This window comes from Musca autumnalis, unplaced genomic scaffold (genome assembly GCF_047663935.1).
Source record: "Musca autumnalis isolate F117 unplaced genomic scaffold, ASM4766393v1 scaffold_5, whole genome shotgun sequence".
Lineage (NCBI taxonomy): Eukaryota > Metazoa > Arthropoda > Insecta > Diptera > Muscidae > Musca > Musca autumnalis.
The window spans coordinates 19,636,673-19,650,392 of NW_027412088.1; the positions used below are offsets into that span (position 1 = coordinate 19,636,673).

General features: G+C 37.1%; 1 protein-coding gene across 1 annotated transcript; it reads left to right on the top strand.

Moving 5' to 3' along the window:
* The first annotated feature begins 1,907 nt into the window (after positions 1-1,907).
* On the top strand, positions 1,908-11,080 carry LOC141387790 (uncharacterized). Its single transcript, XM_073957973.1, has 3 exons — positions 1,908-2,366; positions 9,925-10,730; positions 10,787-11,080. The coding sequence occupies exons 1-3, from the start codon at positions 2,118-2,120 to the stop codon at positions 11,037-11,039; spliced, it is 1,308 nt and encodes a 435-aa protein (XP_073814074.1). The 5' UTR covers positions 1,908-2,117; the 3' UTR covers positions 11,040-11,080.
* The last annotated feature ends 2,640 nt before the right edge of the window (positions 11,081-13,720 follow it).

A 13,720-nucleotide genomic window follows, 5' to 3' on the forward strand; every position in this document is an offset into this window, starting at 1 on the left:
GAATACAACCCGAAAGCTGTAAAAAAACCCCTATGACACCATATGTAGTGGCTGGAGAGCACAATAACTCTCGAACTTATCAATCTATTTGATCCAAAATGTAACCTTCGGCATATTTTGTCATAGTTTCAGTTCGAAGATAGGCAATACCGGTCCACAACTTACAGTACTTCCACCGAATATTTATCCCTTGAACAATTTTGGTGCAAACTTTGGATCTTCTAATATTTTGTCCAAATTAAGCTTAAATGATAAAATGGATGTATCTTAAGGTATCAACCCCCCCCCCCCCCCCCCACCACAGTTCAACTTTTATGTCTAAGTGCAGTGTAAGGTCTGTTCGAAGATCCTTTGGACATTTATACCAATGCTGTTCGATGTGGTCCCGTTTACAGCGATATTATGTTTTTCGTGGACAAGTCCATGCTTCCTAAAATAGTGATCCAAAAGTTATATAATGTTGAAAAGATCCTAAATACATTCAATCTGACCGTAGATGAATGTTTCAATTCACCTAGGCTGAGGGTATATCTCTGTCGGCAAAGCCGACTGATACTTTTTTACTTGTTTTTTGGTCAGTGTCTGAGGGTATAACTCCGCCAGCACAGCTGACTTACTGATACTTTCTTATTTGTTTATTAGAAATTTTCTTGTCCCTTGCAGGGGAACATTGTTGTTTTTCTAGCGTTTGTTTAAACAAATGTTTACCTATTATTACACTATGCAACACTGAAATTGCAAACAACTTCTAGTATGCATTTTTTGAAAATACATATTTAGACTACAAAAACCCTAGTAGGGTTTTGTCCTGTCAGATCCAGTTCGGATTTTATGGTCTCATCTAAACCGGTCTAAATTTACACTTTTTTGTATTTATCAGGCCTTTATCTCAGAAACGAATAGAAATTTGGCCTTGCTGTCTTTCGCAGTATTGTAGCCCTTAACTAGTAGAACTTATCTTTTGAAAAAACCACATAAGAAAAACTTCATCATGGGCATCAAAATCTATAAAATATAGAAAATTTTACCTAATTGCTGAAATTCTGATCAGTATCGGCTAAACTATTGGGAGTTGAACCAAGTAACCTTTTGCAAAAATCTTCCAAATAAAGTTCTCAACAATTCTTCATGTTGTTTCAGCGGTAGTTTGCATCATATCTTTTACAACACGTATTTCAAACACAGTTCACACCAAGAGTTTATTCTCGCATTTCGGATTTCACTACATTATTGACGTTTTTATTAAATCGTCGTTGAAAAATGTACTGAAAACACCGGCATAAAGGCCTTTTACAACAATAACATGTTCTGAAGAGTTGTGTATTACATTCCAGGGAATATTTTTCCAAAAGAAAATATTCAGAAAAAATAACGGTTTTGGAGATACGGTACGAAATGTAGAAAAATTGTGGAATTTTTGCATATATTTTGAAAATTAAGGCAATAAATGTAGTTTTTTGAGTTCATTATTTCTTCAAATATTTTATTCTTGTCCTTATCTACAAATTTGCTTCGGAGGTCAGAAGAAGATTCGTATTGGTTTCAGAGATATAGCCCCGAATTTCTTTAAAAACTCAATATTTAACCATGTTTACATGGGGCCATAAAATCCGAGCTGGATCTGACACAACAAAACCCAACTAGGGTTTCTTGTCGTTTGGGTCTGTACTTTCAAAAAATCCTCAGTTCGAATTGTTTGCACAAGATCACCTTAAAAATGTTGCACAGTGTTATCATAGTCAATACCTACGTACACATATTTCTATGGTTGTAGATAAATCAATCTATTTGTTCAAATTAAGAATTATATTTTGAAAATGTTTTTAACACTCTCCCTCTCCACTCTCACACTCAATCGAGCTTATCTCAGAATGGCTACCTAGTTCTATGCCAGCTATGAACAAATCAGTACTCTAGCGTCGATTCATGGCACAAATACTACAGTCACACATACTATTTTGTGCATCATTGTTCTATGCTCACTAAAACAATATCTGAATTTACTTCTGCTTGGCACAAAACAATCCAGTAGTTTTTAGTTTATGGTCGGTGCCACACATTCCGCTCAGTTTCGACTCGCTTCTTTATTTAAGTTATATTTATAATTAAAATCTGTGATGGCATCGCCAGCAAATGAAATCAATGTGGAGATTGAATGGCTTAAAAATGAAATTTTACCCAAATTATTGAAAGAACGTAAACTGATCGCAGATATTGATGATGCGGATCTGGAGAAATTTCAAATTGTGGATATAACAATTGATTTTATTGGCACTCAAGAGGCATTTATGCTAACGAGATGTTATCGGTCGAACGTTGTATATAATCTGAAGGGAGAAGCAAATGAAATCAATTTATTTGTTAAGGTAAATATAAAAAAAGGAATTTAAAATAAAACTTTATTAAATATTATCTAAAAAATGTGAAGAAGGTAATAACAGATAAGAAGAACGAACCTGACGGGCTTTACATGTGCAAAGGCCAGAATTTATCATGGTTTCTTTTACAGCACAAGTGGAGAATAGCACAGAGCTTTTCTTTAATATCTCCTAAAGGCTACTTTAGCCGTACAAAAAAAAAAAAAACCTAAAATAAACAAAAAACACAAAATAAGTAAGGAAGTACCAGTTTAATATGCCCAGCAAAATGTTCGATGCCAAAGATGCCATTTAATCATGGGTGAAAGTGATCTGGCATGTCATCTTTTTAGCATCTTCATCGATGAATTTTATATGAGCATGGACCCCAAAAGATTACGTTCTTTTTTGGATCCTGAGCATGTCATTTTAACCAATGCTTTGACATGGCATTTTCACCAATGATTTGGCATGTCATTTCCACCAATGCTTTGGCATGTCATTTTCACCATACCTTTGCAATGGCATTATCATTACGACGAGAGTTTTAACTACGATGGATGTGATTTTGAGTCTCCGACAACATCAAGCCTATTGTAAATAATTAATCGTATATATTTAAAAAAGTGTGTATAAATTAAAACACAAAATTCATCTCTATTGGATCGATGGAATGGGTTCAAATGCTGATGAAAAGATCGGATCTTTCACGACTTCCTTTGCATGGGTTCAAATACTGATGAAAGGATCCGATCTTTCACGACTTCCTTTGCATTGGTTTAAATGCAAATGAAAAAATCGGATCGTTCACTACTTCGTTTGAACCAATGCAAAAGATGCCATGAAATCACGTCATCGCACGGAACCCCTTCCTTCAAATTTTGCTGGGTGGTTTCTGGAGAATAGCGCAGAACTATCCTCAATATCTGCAAAAGGCTACTTTAAAACCTTTGGCGAATCTTAAAGTCAGCCTTACAGAAAAAAAACAAAATAAGTAAGGAAGTAACAGGCGGATTTGGCGACAGTAATGCATGCACCGACTATAATATAAAAACAAGTAAGAACGGCGTTAAGTTCGGCCGGGCCGAACTTGTTATACCCTCCACCACAAGTTGTATTGAAGTAACATGGAATAATTAGTTTCCTTTCGTGTATGAAGAAGACTTAATTCTAAATTTCAGCAATCAAATCAATCAAAATTTAAAGGGGAAGTTTGAGTACCCCCAACGAAGTCTAAATACCAAATTTCAGCCATTTCGGTGGAATATTGAGGCCACAACGTTCAAAATACCGAAAATCGGGAGGTACTGTTATATGGGGGCTATATGAAGGTGTGGACCGATACCGACAAAATTCTGGGGGAAAGTTTTGTACCCCTAAAGAAGACTACGTACCAAATTTCAGCCATTTTGGTAGGATAATGAAGCTAAAACCTTAAAAATATCGAAAATCGGGAGGTACCGTTCTATGGGGGCTATATGAAGGTGTGGACCGATACCGACAAAATTCTGGGGGAAAGTTTTGTACCCCTAAAGAAGACCACGTACCAAATGTCAGCCATTTTGGTAGGATAATGAAGCTAAAACCTTCAAAATAGCGAAAATCGGGAGGTACCGTTATATGGGGGCTATATGAAGGTGTGGACCGATACCGACAAAATTCTGGGGGAAAGTTTTGTACCCCTAAAGAAGACTACCTACCAAATTTCAGCCATTTTGGTAGGATAATGAAGCTAAAACCTTAAAAATATCGAAAATCGGGAGGTACCATTCTATGGGGGCTATATGAAGGTGTGGACCGATACCGACAAAATTCTGGGGGAAAGTTTTGTACCCCTAAAGAAGACTACGTACCAAATTTCAGCCATTTTGGTAGGATAATGAAGCTAAAACCTTAAAAATATCGAAAATCGGGAGGTACCGTTCTATGGGGGCTATATGAAGGTGTGGACCGATACCGACAAAATTCTGGGGGAAAGTTTTGTACCCCTAAAGAAGACCACGTACCAAATGTCAGCCATTTTGATAGGATAATGAAGCTAAAACCTTCAAAATAGCGAAAATCGGGAGGTACCGTTCTATGGGGGCTATATGAAGGTGTGGACCGATATCGACAAAATTCTGGGGGAAAATTTTGTACCCCTAAAGAAGACCACGTACCAAATGTCAGCCATTTTGGTAGGATAATGAAGCTAAAACTTTCAAAATAGCGAAAATCGGGAGGTACCGTTATATGGGGGCTATATGAAGGTGTGGACCGATACCGATAAAATTCTGGGGGAAAGTTTTGTACCCCTAAAGAAGACTACGTACCAAATTTCAGCCATTTTGGTAGGATAATGAAGCTAAAACCTTAAAAATATCGAAAATCGGGAGGTACCATTCTATGGGGGCTATATGAAGGTGTGGACCGATACCGACAAAATTCTGGGGTAAAATTTTATATCCCTAAAGAAGACTACGTACCAAATGTCAGCCATTTTGGTAGGATAATGAAGCTAAAACCTTAAAAATACCGAAAATCGGGAGGTACCGTTCTATGGGGGCTATATCAAAACGTGGACCAATATATCCCATTTTCAATACCAACCATCCTGCAAGTAATAAAAACTTCTGTACCAAATTTTGACTCTCTATCTTTAAAATTGCGAGCTGTATCTTGATTTCAACAGACAGACGGACATGGTGAAATCGACATAGAATTTTATGCTGATCAATAATATATATACTTTATAGGGTCTCCGACGAATATTTCGATGTGTTACAAACGGTGGAGGGTATAAATTATTAAAATCTTCTTCAACGAAAGCCGGATCATAATCCACGAATGTAATTCAAATGTCATATTTTTTTTAAACCATCAATTTCGGTTGGTAGAAAATTTCGGCAATTTCGTAGCCACTATCTCTAAAAATTTCGGAATTCCCCCACAACAAAATCAAACGTTTTAATAAGGACCACAAGGAATACCTACTGCAAAAACTTCAATACTGTTCGTATTAAGGTCACTTTGCTTTTAAACACAAAACATGGAGTGGGTCGATCAAATCTAACTTTATCGATTTTTTTATTACAATTTGCAATGTTTGGATCGAATCGGGTACTTCTTTCGAGATTTATGGAGTTATCAGTCATTTTCTGTTTGCCAAAGGGTTTGAAACACCTTCAAGCCATTATATCGCTAATTATGGCATTGCCCACGAACAAAATCATATGGTTGTAATCAGGACCATAAATGACTATGACCGGTTAAAATGTCAAAGTATTTTCGAGCAGCCCTATTTGTTTTGAAGGCAGGTAAAGGAGTGGACCGAATAAGCCATCTTCGAACTTGATCTTAGTCTGAAAGATTTGGTTTTCTGTTTATAAAAAAAAACTCCCGTCCACAGAAGATCTAAGGAAGGTCTTTTGGCTTCAGAAGACCTGAATAAAGAATCTGAATTACAGAAGACCTGCAGGAGGCCTTTTGTCTATAAAAGACTTAAAGAAGGTCTTCTTTCCTTAAAAGATCTGATATCTGCCTATAGAAGACCTGAAGAAAATCTTCTGTCGATATAAAGACCTGAAGAAGGTCTTCTGTCCATGGAGGGCCTAAAAAAGCCTTTTGTTCAGAAAAGACATGAAGAAGATTTTCTGTCCATAGAAAACTCGAAAAAGATCTTCGGCCTATACAAAATCTAAAGAAGGTATTCTGTCAATAGAAGACTTGAAGAATGTTTTCTGCCTATAGAAGTCTTGAAGAAAATCTTCTATTTACAGAAGACCTGCAAAAGGTCTCCTGCTTATAAAAGACCTGAAAAACGTCTTCTGTTAAATAAGGTGTTTTTGTCTATAAGAAAGCCCAAGATGGTCTTAAGTCTAGAGAGCATCCGAAGAAAGGTTTCTGGCTATAGAAGACCTGAAGAAAATCTGTTGTCCGTGGAAGACATGAAGTAGATCTTCTGTCTATAGAAGACCTGAAAAAAGACTTCTGTCTGACCGGAAGAGCTGAAAGAGGTATTTTTGTTATACAAGACCTGAAGAAGGCCTTCTGTCTTTAAAAAAACCTGAAGATGGTCTTCAGTATAGAGAGCATATAGAAAACCTTCAGAAGGTTTTTTGTCCACAGAAGACCCGAAGAAGTTATTATATCTAATTTGGGTGCCACCATGGTGCAATGGTATGCACACCCGCCTTGCACGCTAAAGGTCTGTGGTTCGATTCCTAGGCCAGGGAACATTTTCAACGGTGGCAAAAACCCCTTAGTAATGTTAGCGACATTTCCTGAGTATTTAAGCCAAGAAAAAGTTCTCTACAATTGGTGTCTTAAGACACGACATTTAGACTCGGCAATAAAATGTAGGTCCGGGGTGCACGCATTGATATGAGAAAAGTCTCCCTCGTCCCTTCAGGGATGTTTGTGGACCTATCATGTATATTACAATTTAGTTTATAGAAGTCCGGTAAAACACCTGAAAAATATATTCTGACCAGAAGTAGGTTTTCTGTTTAAAGAAAAACTTAAAAAGTTCTTCTGTCTATAGAAGGCCAGAAGAATGTTTTTTGTCTATAGAAGACCTGAAGAAGGTCTTCTGTCTATAAAAAGCCTGAAGATAGTCTTCGTATACAGAAGATGTAGAAGGCCTTTAGAAGGTATTTTGTCTACAGAGACCTGAAGAAGGGTTCGATCTATTTTGGTTCATAGAAGACCGATTTTCTACCTATGGAAAACCTGAATAAGGGTTTCTGTTTATAGTAGACCTGAAGATGGTCTCCAGTATACAGAGCATCCGAAAAAGGTGTTCTGTCTATTGTGGACCTGAAGAAGATCTTCGTTCTATAGAACACCTGACGAAGGTCTTCTATCTATAGAAGACTTAAATGGATATTTTGCCTGTAAAAGTCCCAAAGAAGATCTTCTATTTATAGAAGGCTGGAGAAAGATCTTCCGTTTATAAAATAACTGAAGGAGGTCTTCTGTTCAAAGAAGACATGCAGGAGACCTGAAGAAGGTATTTGTCTATAAAAAACCTGAATACAATCTTCTACGTACAGAGGATTCGATGAAGGTCTTCTGTCTACAGAAGATTAAAAGACGATCTTTCATCTATTACGGTTTAACAAGGGCCGGTTTCCCCTTATAGAATACCTGAATAAGGTCTTCTGTTAATAAAAGACCTGAAAAAGAAGAAGGTATTCTGTCTAAAGAAGACTTATATAAGTTTTCCGGTTTATAGAAGTCCTTTGAGAGCTTTTCTGTCTACAAAAGGCCTTAAGGGCGTCTTCTTTATATAGAAGACCTGATAAGGGGTTTCAGTCTATAGAAGACCTGAAGAAGGTTTCCTTTTTATAGGAGATCTGAAAAAGGTATTTCGAAAAAGGTCTTCTGTCTACAAAAGACTTGATGAAGATATTTTGTCTTCTGTTAAAAAAAGACCTAGAGAAGGTATTCTCTCTATAGAACACCCGAAGATCTTCTATTAGCAGAAGACCTAAAGAAGGTATTTAATTCATAGAAGACCGGTTTTCCGTCTATAGAAGTGGTAAAAAATCTGAAAAAGCTCAGCCTATAAATGACCTCATGACGGTATTTTGTGTAGAAGTAAAATAAAGTATCAGCCAGTTTTGCCGACAGAGATATACCCCTCAGCCTGTGCGAACCGAAACTTTTGTGAGGGAAGTACCCTAAATAGTGGATCGATATCGTCCATTTCGAACTTAAACTAAGTATGGAGAAAACGTTACGTGATCCAAAGTTTGGACCAATCGGTTGCTACCATTTTAGGGAATATTTTTCGTGGGGGAGATACCAGAAGGAATGGACCGATGAGCACAATCTTCGAACTTTATCTAAGATTCGCAGAAATATTACAAGTTCGGACTAACGTAGTATTCAGTGCGAAAGTTATCGTGCGTTCCAGCCACTTCACATGGACCATTATCTAAGGAATTATGGACTTGCCCCTGGAAAAATGTACCGTCATAAGGTGGTATAAGTCTTGATCTATGTCTCGTAGAAATATTACGATATGTAAAGCACGGGCCAAATCGGGTATTGCCTTCGCTACTTATCGTGTGCACCATCTTAGGAAAATTCACTTTTCCCATGTTTAATGTGGGAGATACCCGAAGGACGGGGGAGATGTAGTCCATGTTCCAACCAGATACATGACTGGATGAAATAATATGCCAGAGTTATCTTGCGGATTTGCCGTTTTGGTTGGTGCCGTTGGAGCTTTAGGGTCATTATCTCAGGAAGTAAAAAATTGTACAGTCGTGAAGAGGCCGCAAGGCAATCTGCTGACAAAAAATTCACAACAATCGACGATGAGCTCTTCAACTTTTCCAGAATTATATGTGGGAGGTACCCGAAGGATAGTCCATATTCGAGCCCGATCTACATCTGGGATGCAAAGTTTGGACCAAATCGATTTCTCCCTTCGAGAGTTAGGGTTCACACTATTTTATAGAAAAATTTTGAACTTTTGTGGGGGAGGTACCCGAAGGAGTGGACCGATATGGATCATCTTCGAACTTAAACTTAGTTGGACAAATATTCCGACATATAGATAGACGGACGGAAATAGTTAAAGAGGTGTTTACACTAGCCATCAATGTCATTTGACCTGAAATTTTCCATCGTTATGCAGTCGCTAATGTGTGCAATATTGCGGATTTTCTTTATGTCATTTACTTTTTGCGTCCACAACAGCAAAAATGCAGTGAAATTACGTCTCCACATTATCTGTGTGGGCAGATATGGAATGTTTTTATTTCGAGTCATATGATATTGCTGGCTAGTGTCCGAAACAGATTTCGTTCAAACATGCTTGGGTCTAAAATCATTATGATGAGACACATTTTGACACATAACCTGAAGAAAGTCTTTTTGGCGAAGGTCTACTATAAAACGAATACCTTTTTCAGTTACTCTATAGAGTGAAGCCTAAGAAGACCGAAGAAATTTCTTTTGTCTACAGAAGAAGCAGGTCGTTTTTTTGAAGACCAGCAAATATGCTGTGAAAAGTGGGCATAAGATGAGTTGAGCCGCTCAGCTCCGATCGTGATGAAATTTTTTTATAGGTAGATCTCACCTTCCTGATCACGACAATATATAATTTCTTTTTGGGAAATCCATACTTCCCGAGATATGGTCCTTTGAAGTTCAAAAATTCCCTTGGTTAAAGCCAGCTACTAAGAAAATTTTTAAATTAAAAATAATGTTGTCCCCGTGCCTTAGATTTGCTCCTGTCCATAGGAGAAAGTCTTAAATCCCAGGACGAAGGCCGGCTATTTAAAAAAAAGTACAATTAAAAAAAAAAATTTTAGGTGAGCGTCTCAACTCAACTTGCTCCGAAAAGTGTGCCATAAGAATGACTTAGCAAATTAACCATATCATTAATTTCGAGATATTGCTTCGTTAAATAACCACCATTGGAGGAGTTCGGTTATCAACAAGATTAAACGCGTTTGAACAATCACTGACCTTATCGAATCTTATCTATGACGTTCAAAATAAAAACACTTATTATAAATTATATTGTTACTATGAAAATGATTTGACACTTTTCTATTTTGTATCATTACAGAAAACCCCGCAATTACCTCAGGAATTATTTGATGCCGTCAACTTTAAAGCCCTGTTTACCAATGAAATTTTGGGATATGAGAAAATCATACCAGCCCTTGAAGATTTTGCCAAGTTGAACTTAAATGTGGCCAAATTTTATTATGCCGATTTACAAACAAATGCCGGCACTCTTATAACCAGTGATTTTGGAAGCCTCGGGTGGAGGGTAACCAAAGACCGAGTCAATCTTTCGTTGGAACACACATTATTGGCTGTCAGATATTTGGCAAAATTCCATGCAGCCGGTTTTGCTTTGAGAATCACAAATGAAGATAAATTCAATGAACTTACCGAGGGTCTACTGGAGTCTCGTTATGCCAACGAAATTGAGCATCCTCTATTCTTGCTGAAAGTCAATTGTGGCAGAAAACGTTGTCTTAAAGCCACAAAACAGTATCAAAATCATGTGTCTGAAGAATTTTTACAAAAATTCGATAATTTGTTAAGCGAACCCATGGAATATGGTAGGAAATTGGTGAAGCCCCAAGAACCTTTCATTACCCTGTGTCATGGTGATTATTTGCGTAACAATGTGGCCTATAAATATCAGCCAGATGATCATCTTCAACCCACAGATATGATGATGTTTGATTTACAAACATTGCGGGTGGCATCACCGATGATTGACTTAACAACCTTCCTGGGTTTATCAAACTTTGCCAAGGTGCGCCATCAACATTTTAAAGAAATATTTGAAACCTATTGCCAGCAGTTGGGAGAGTCATTTGAGGAATATGCCAAAATACCTGTGCCGGATTATTTAAGGTTTGTAGTTCTCTCCATATCTTATCGACTCACATAATTACTATTTTTATTTACAGCTTCGATTCCCTGCTCAAAGAATACATTCGTTGTTTACCGAATGTGGTCTACATAACATCATGGTTTTTACCCGACTTAGTTGAGCCAACGGATCTAACTGCCGCTGAAATGATGACCCAACAGCCATCGGATGAAGAAATCATTCAAGATTGCATGACAAGAGGTGGTGAGGTATTGGATTGCGAGCTGGCTCATCAAATGAAGGAATTGTATGAACTTGCTGTGGAGCATAATGTTGATATTTGTATTTAAAATAATTGAAAAAAATAAATAAATAAAAAACAAGTAAAAAAGGTACCAGTCGGTTTTGCCGACAGAGACATGCCTATGTGAATTGAAACTTTCATCTACGGACAGATCGAATGTATTTAGTATCTTTTCAGAATTTTGAGACCCTTTTTGAACATTTGAACTTTCAGACAAAAATGTGGATTAGGATTAGAGACCAAAGTGTTTCGGAATAAGTACTTAAAGGAATGGACGACATAGTCTATTATGGAAGTGGATCTTATTTTGGGAGTCATATCTTTTCGATAGATATAGCGGCCTAGTTTGGACAAAATATGCCGAAGGTCAAATTTTGCACCAAATCGGTTGATCAGTTCCAGAGTTATCGTACTCTGCAGCTACTACATATGGTGTCATAGGGGATTTTTACACCTTTCGGGCTGTTTTCTCAAGAAGTATGGACTTGCCCCTAAAAAAAAAACTTTTATTGTCGTTATTGAGGCAGCGAATGCAAGTTGCTTCAACAAAAATCAAAGTGATTCGGGAGCAGGTATTAAAGTGAACTTATCCGAAATTTTGTGTGGGAGGTACCCGAAGAAGTGGACAAATATAGTCCATATTCGAACCTGATCTATGTATGGACCAAATCGGTGAATCCTTTCAAAAGTTATCGTGCGGAAATTTTTTCGCAAAATTTTTGAATTTATATTTGATGTATATTTCGGCTAAAGGTGAAAAGACGTTGTTTGTGTTTAGTTTTAAATTTTTATTTTTGTTCCAATATTTCGGTTGACTTCGTCAACCATCTTCAGGGATAAACTACAAAAAGAACAATAATTTACAATTTGATAATAACCATTATAACACAAAGATTACATTTAAAGAGAAAAGCCTCTGCTTTCTTACGTCGTTTGAGCTAAACTAAGTTTTTCTTTCTTGTTGTCTTGAGTGTTTGTTGACTAAGTTCCTGTATATGTGTGCACAGTGGTCAGTATCAGTTTTATAGTTCATTTTAATGTTTGTAGGGGTATTTATTATGTGCAACATTTCTAAAGTATATCGTCTTTTGTAATTGCTTTCTTGCGTTAATATATCCACATCTTTGAAATTTGGCGTATGTCCAGTTAATGTGCAATGTGCTGCTAAGGCCGTCTTTTGTTCTAAGGGTTTGTCCGTATTTTGATCCGACTTAAGTCCGGAAAGTCTGGTTTTTAGTTTTGTTTTAGTTGTACCAACATATACCTTAGGGCATATTGAAAAAACATCCTTCATTTAGGTGGCTGGCAAAAAATCGTATGTTGTGTGTGTGTGGAAATTGTCATTGCGAAAAGCTTTGTGTGTGTGTTTCTTTTTATTTTTCCCTTTTTTTCTATCCAAAAAGGCAGATTCAATAGGTAATGAATTCAACATTCGGACAGCTATTCCATGTACATTGATCCAAAACATAAACAAACTGATCACATTACGAAGGCATCCCTTAACATAGACGACGCCGTCACTTTATGTATTTGTGAACGACATGTTGAACTAGATTGTGAATCGTTCGTTGATCGTACGGTCACCGACTGATTATAGTTCAGTGAACTATTGAACTATAATGAACTATATCGACTGATCTAGTTCATACGCTCTTTTCAATGAATCGTTCAATTGAACTAGTTCGTTCATGAACTATACAACTCTACTGATGATTCCATTGGAAGTCCCTTTCTCTGCTCGTACACCATGTCATTATATATAAAATATCTAGAGTCTTTGATACAAAGAGTCAATATTTCCATAAAAACGTCCCTTGGTATTTTGGTGTGTTCACTTATAAGATTCCATTGTTCCTTTATTGTCCTTAACGCTAAATTTATTGGCACCCTAGGGAATAACGACACAACATCAAATGATAAATGTATTTTTTTAATTCTCGATTTTAGATCCAATGCGTCTTTGATGTTGTATTTTGAATTTTTGAACTTTTGTGGGGGAGGTACTATGTTTGGACAAAATATTACGAAGTTAAAATTTTGGACCGAATCGGCAGATCCATTCGGGAGTTATCTTGCGCTCCAAATACTACACATGGTGACATGGGGGTTTTTGCAACTTTCGGGCTATTTTCTCAGGAAGTATCTACTTGCCCCTGATGAAACATGTACAGTCAAATGAAGGGCAACGAGTACAAGTTGTTTCAACAAAAATCAAAGCGATTCGAGAGGTGGTCCTAAACTGAACTTTTACGAAATGTTGTGTGGGAGGTACTCGAAGGAGTCGATTGATTCCATATGGGAACCTCATCTAAGCCTGGTAGAAGTTTCACGATGTGCAAAGTAGGAACCAATTCGGTTACTCACTTCAAGAGTTATCGTGCGCACAAATTTTCCGAACATTTTCGAAATTTTGTGTGGGAGGTACCCGAAGGAGTGGACCGGGCCATATCGAACATAAACTTAGTTTGGGTAAAATATTACGAAGTGCACAATTTGGTTAGAATCGGTTAATCCGTTCGAGAGTTATCGTGCGGACCAGCCAGACAGACGTTTTAAAGCCTTCTACTAATCTGAACAAGTAAAATATTATCAGAGATTTACTCGCAGCAGGTGGCACAGGAAGGTGTGTGTGTTTTTTTTAACCGAAAATCGTTCGTCTTTATCAGATGTCGTAGATTTTTGTAATCAGTATGGTCCATCTATCCACAATACATTGTTATTATTATT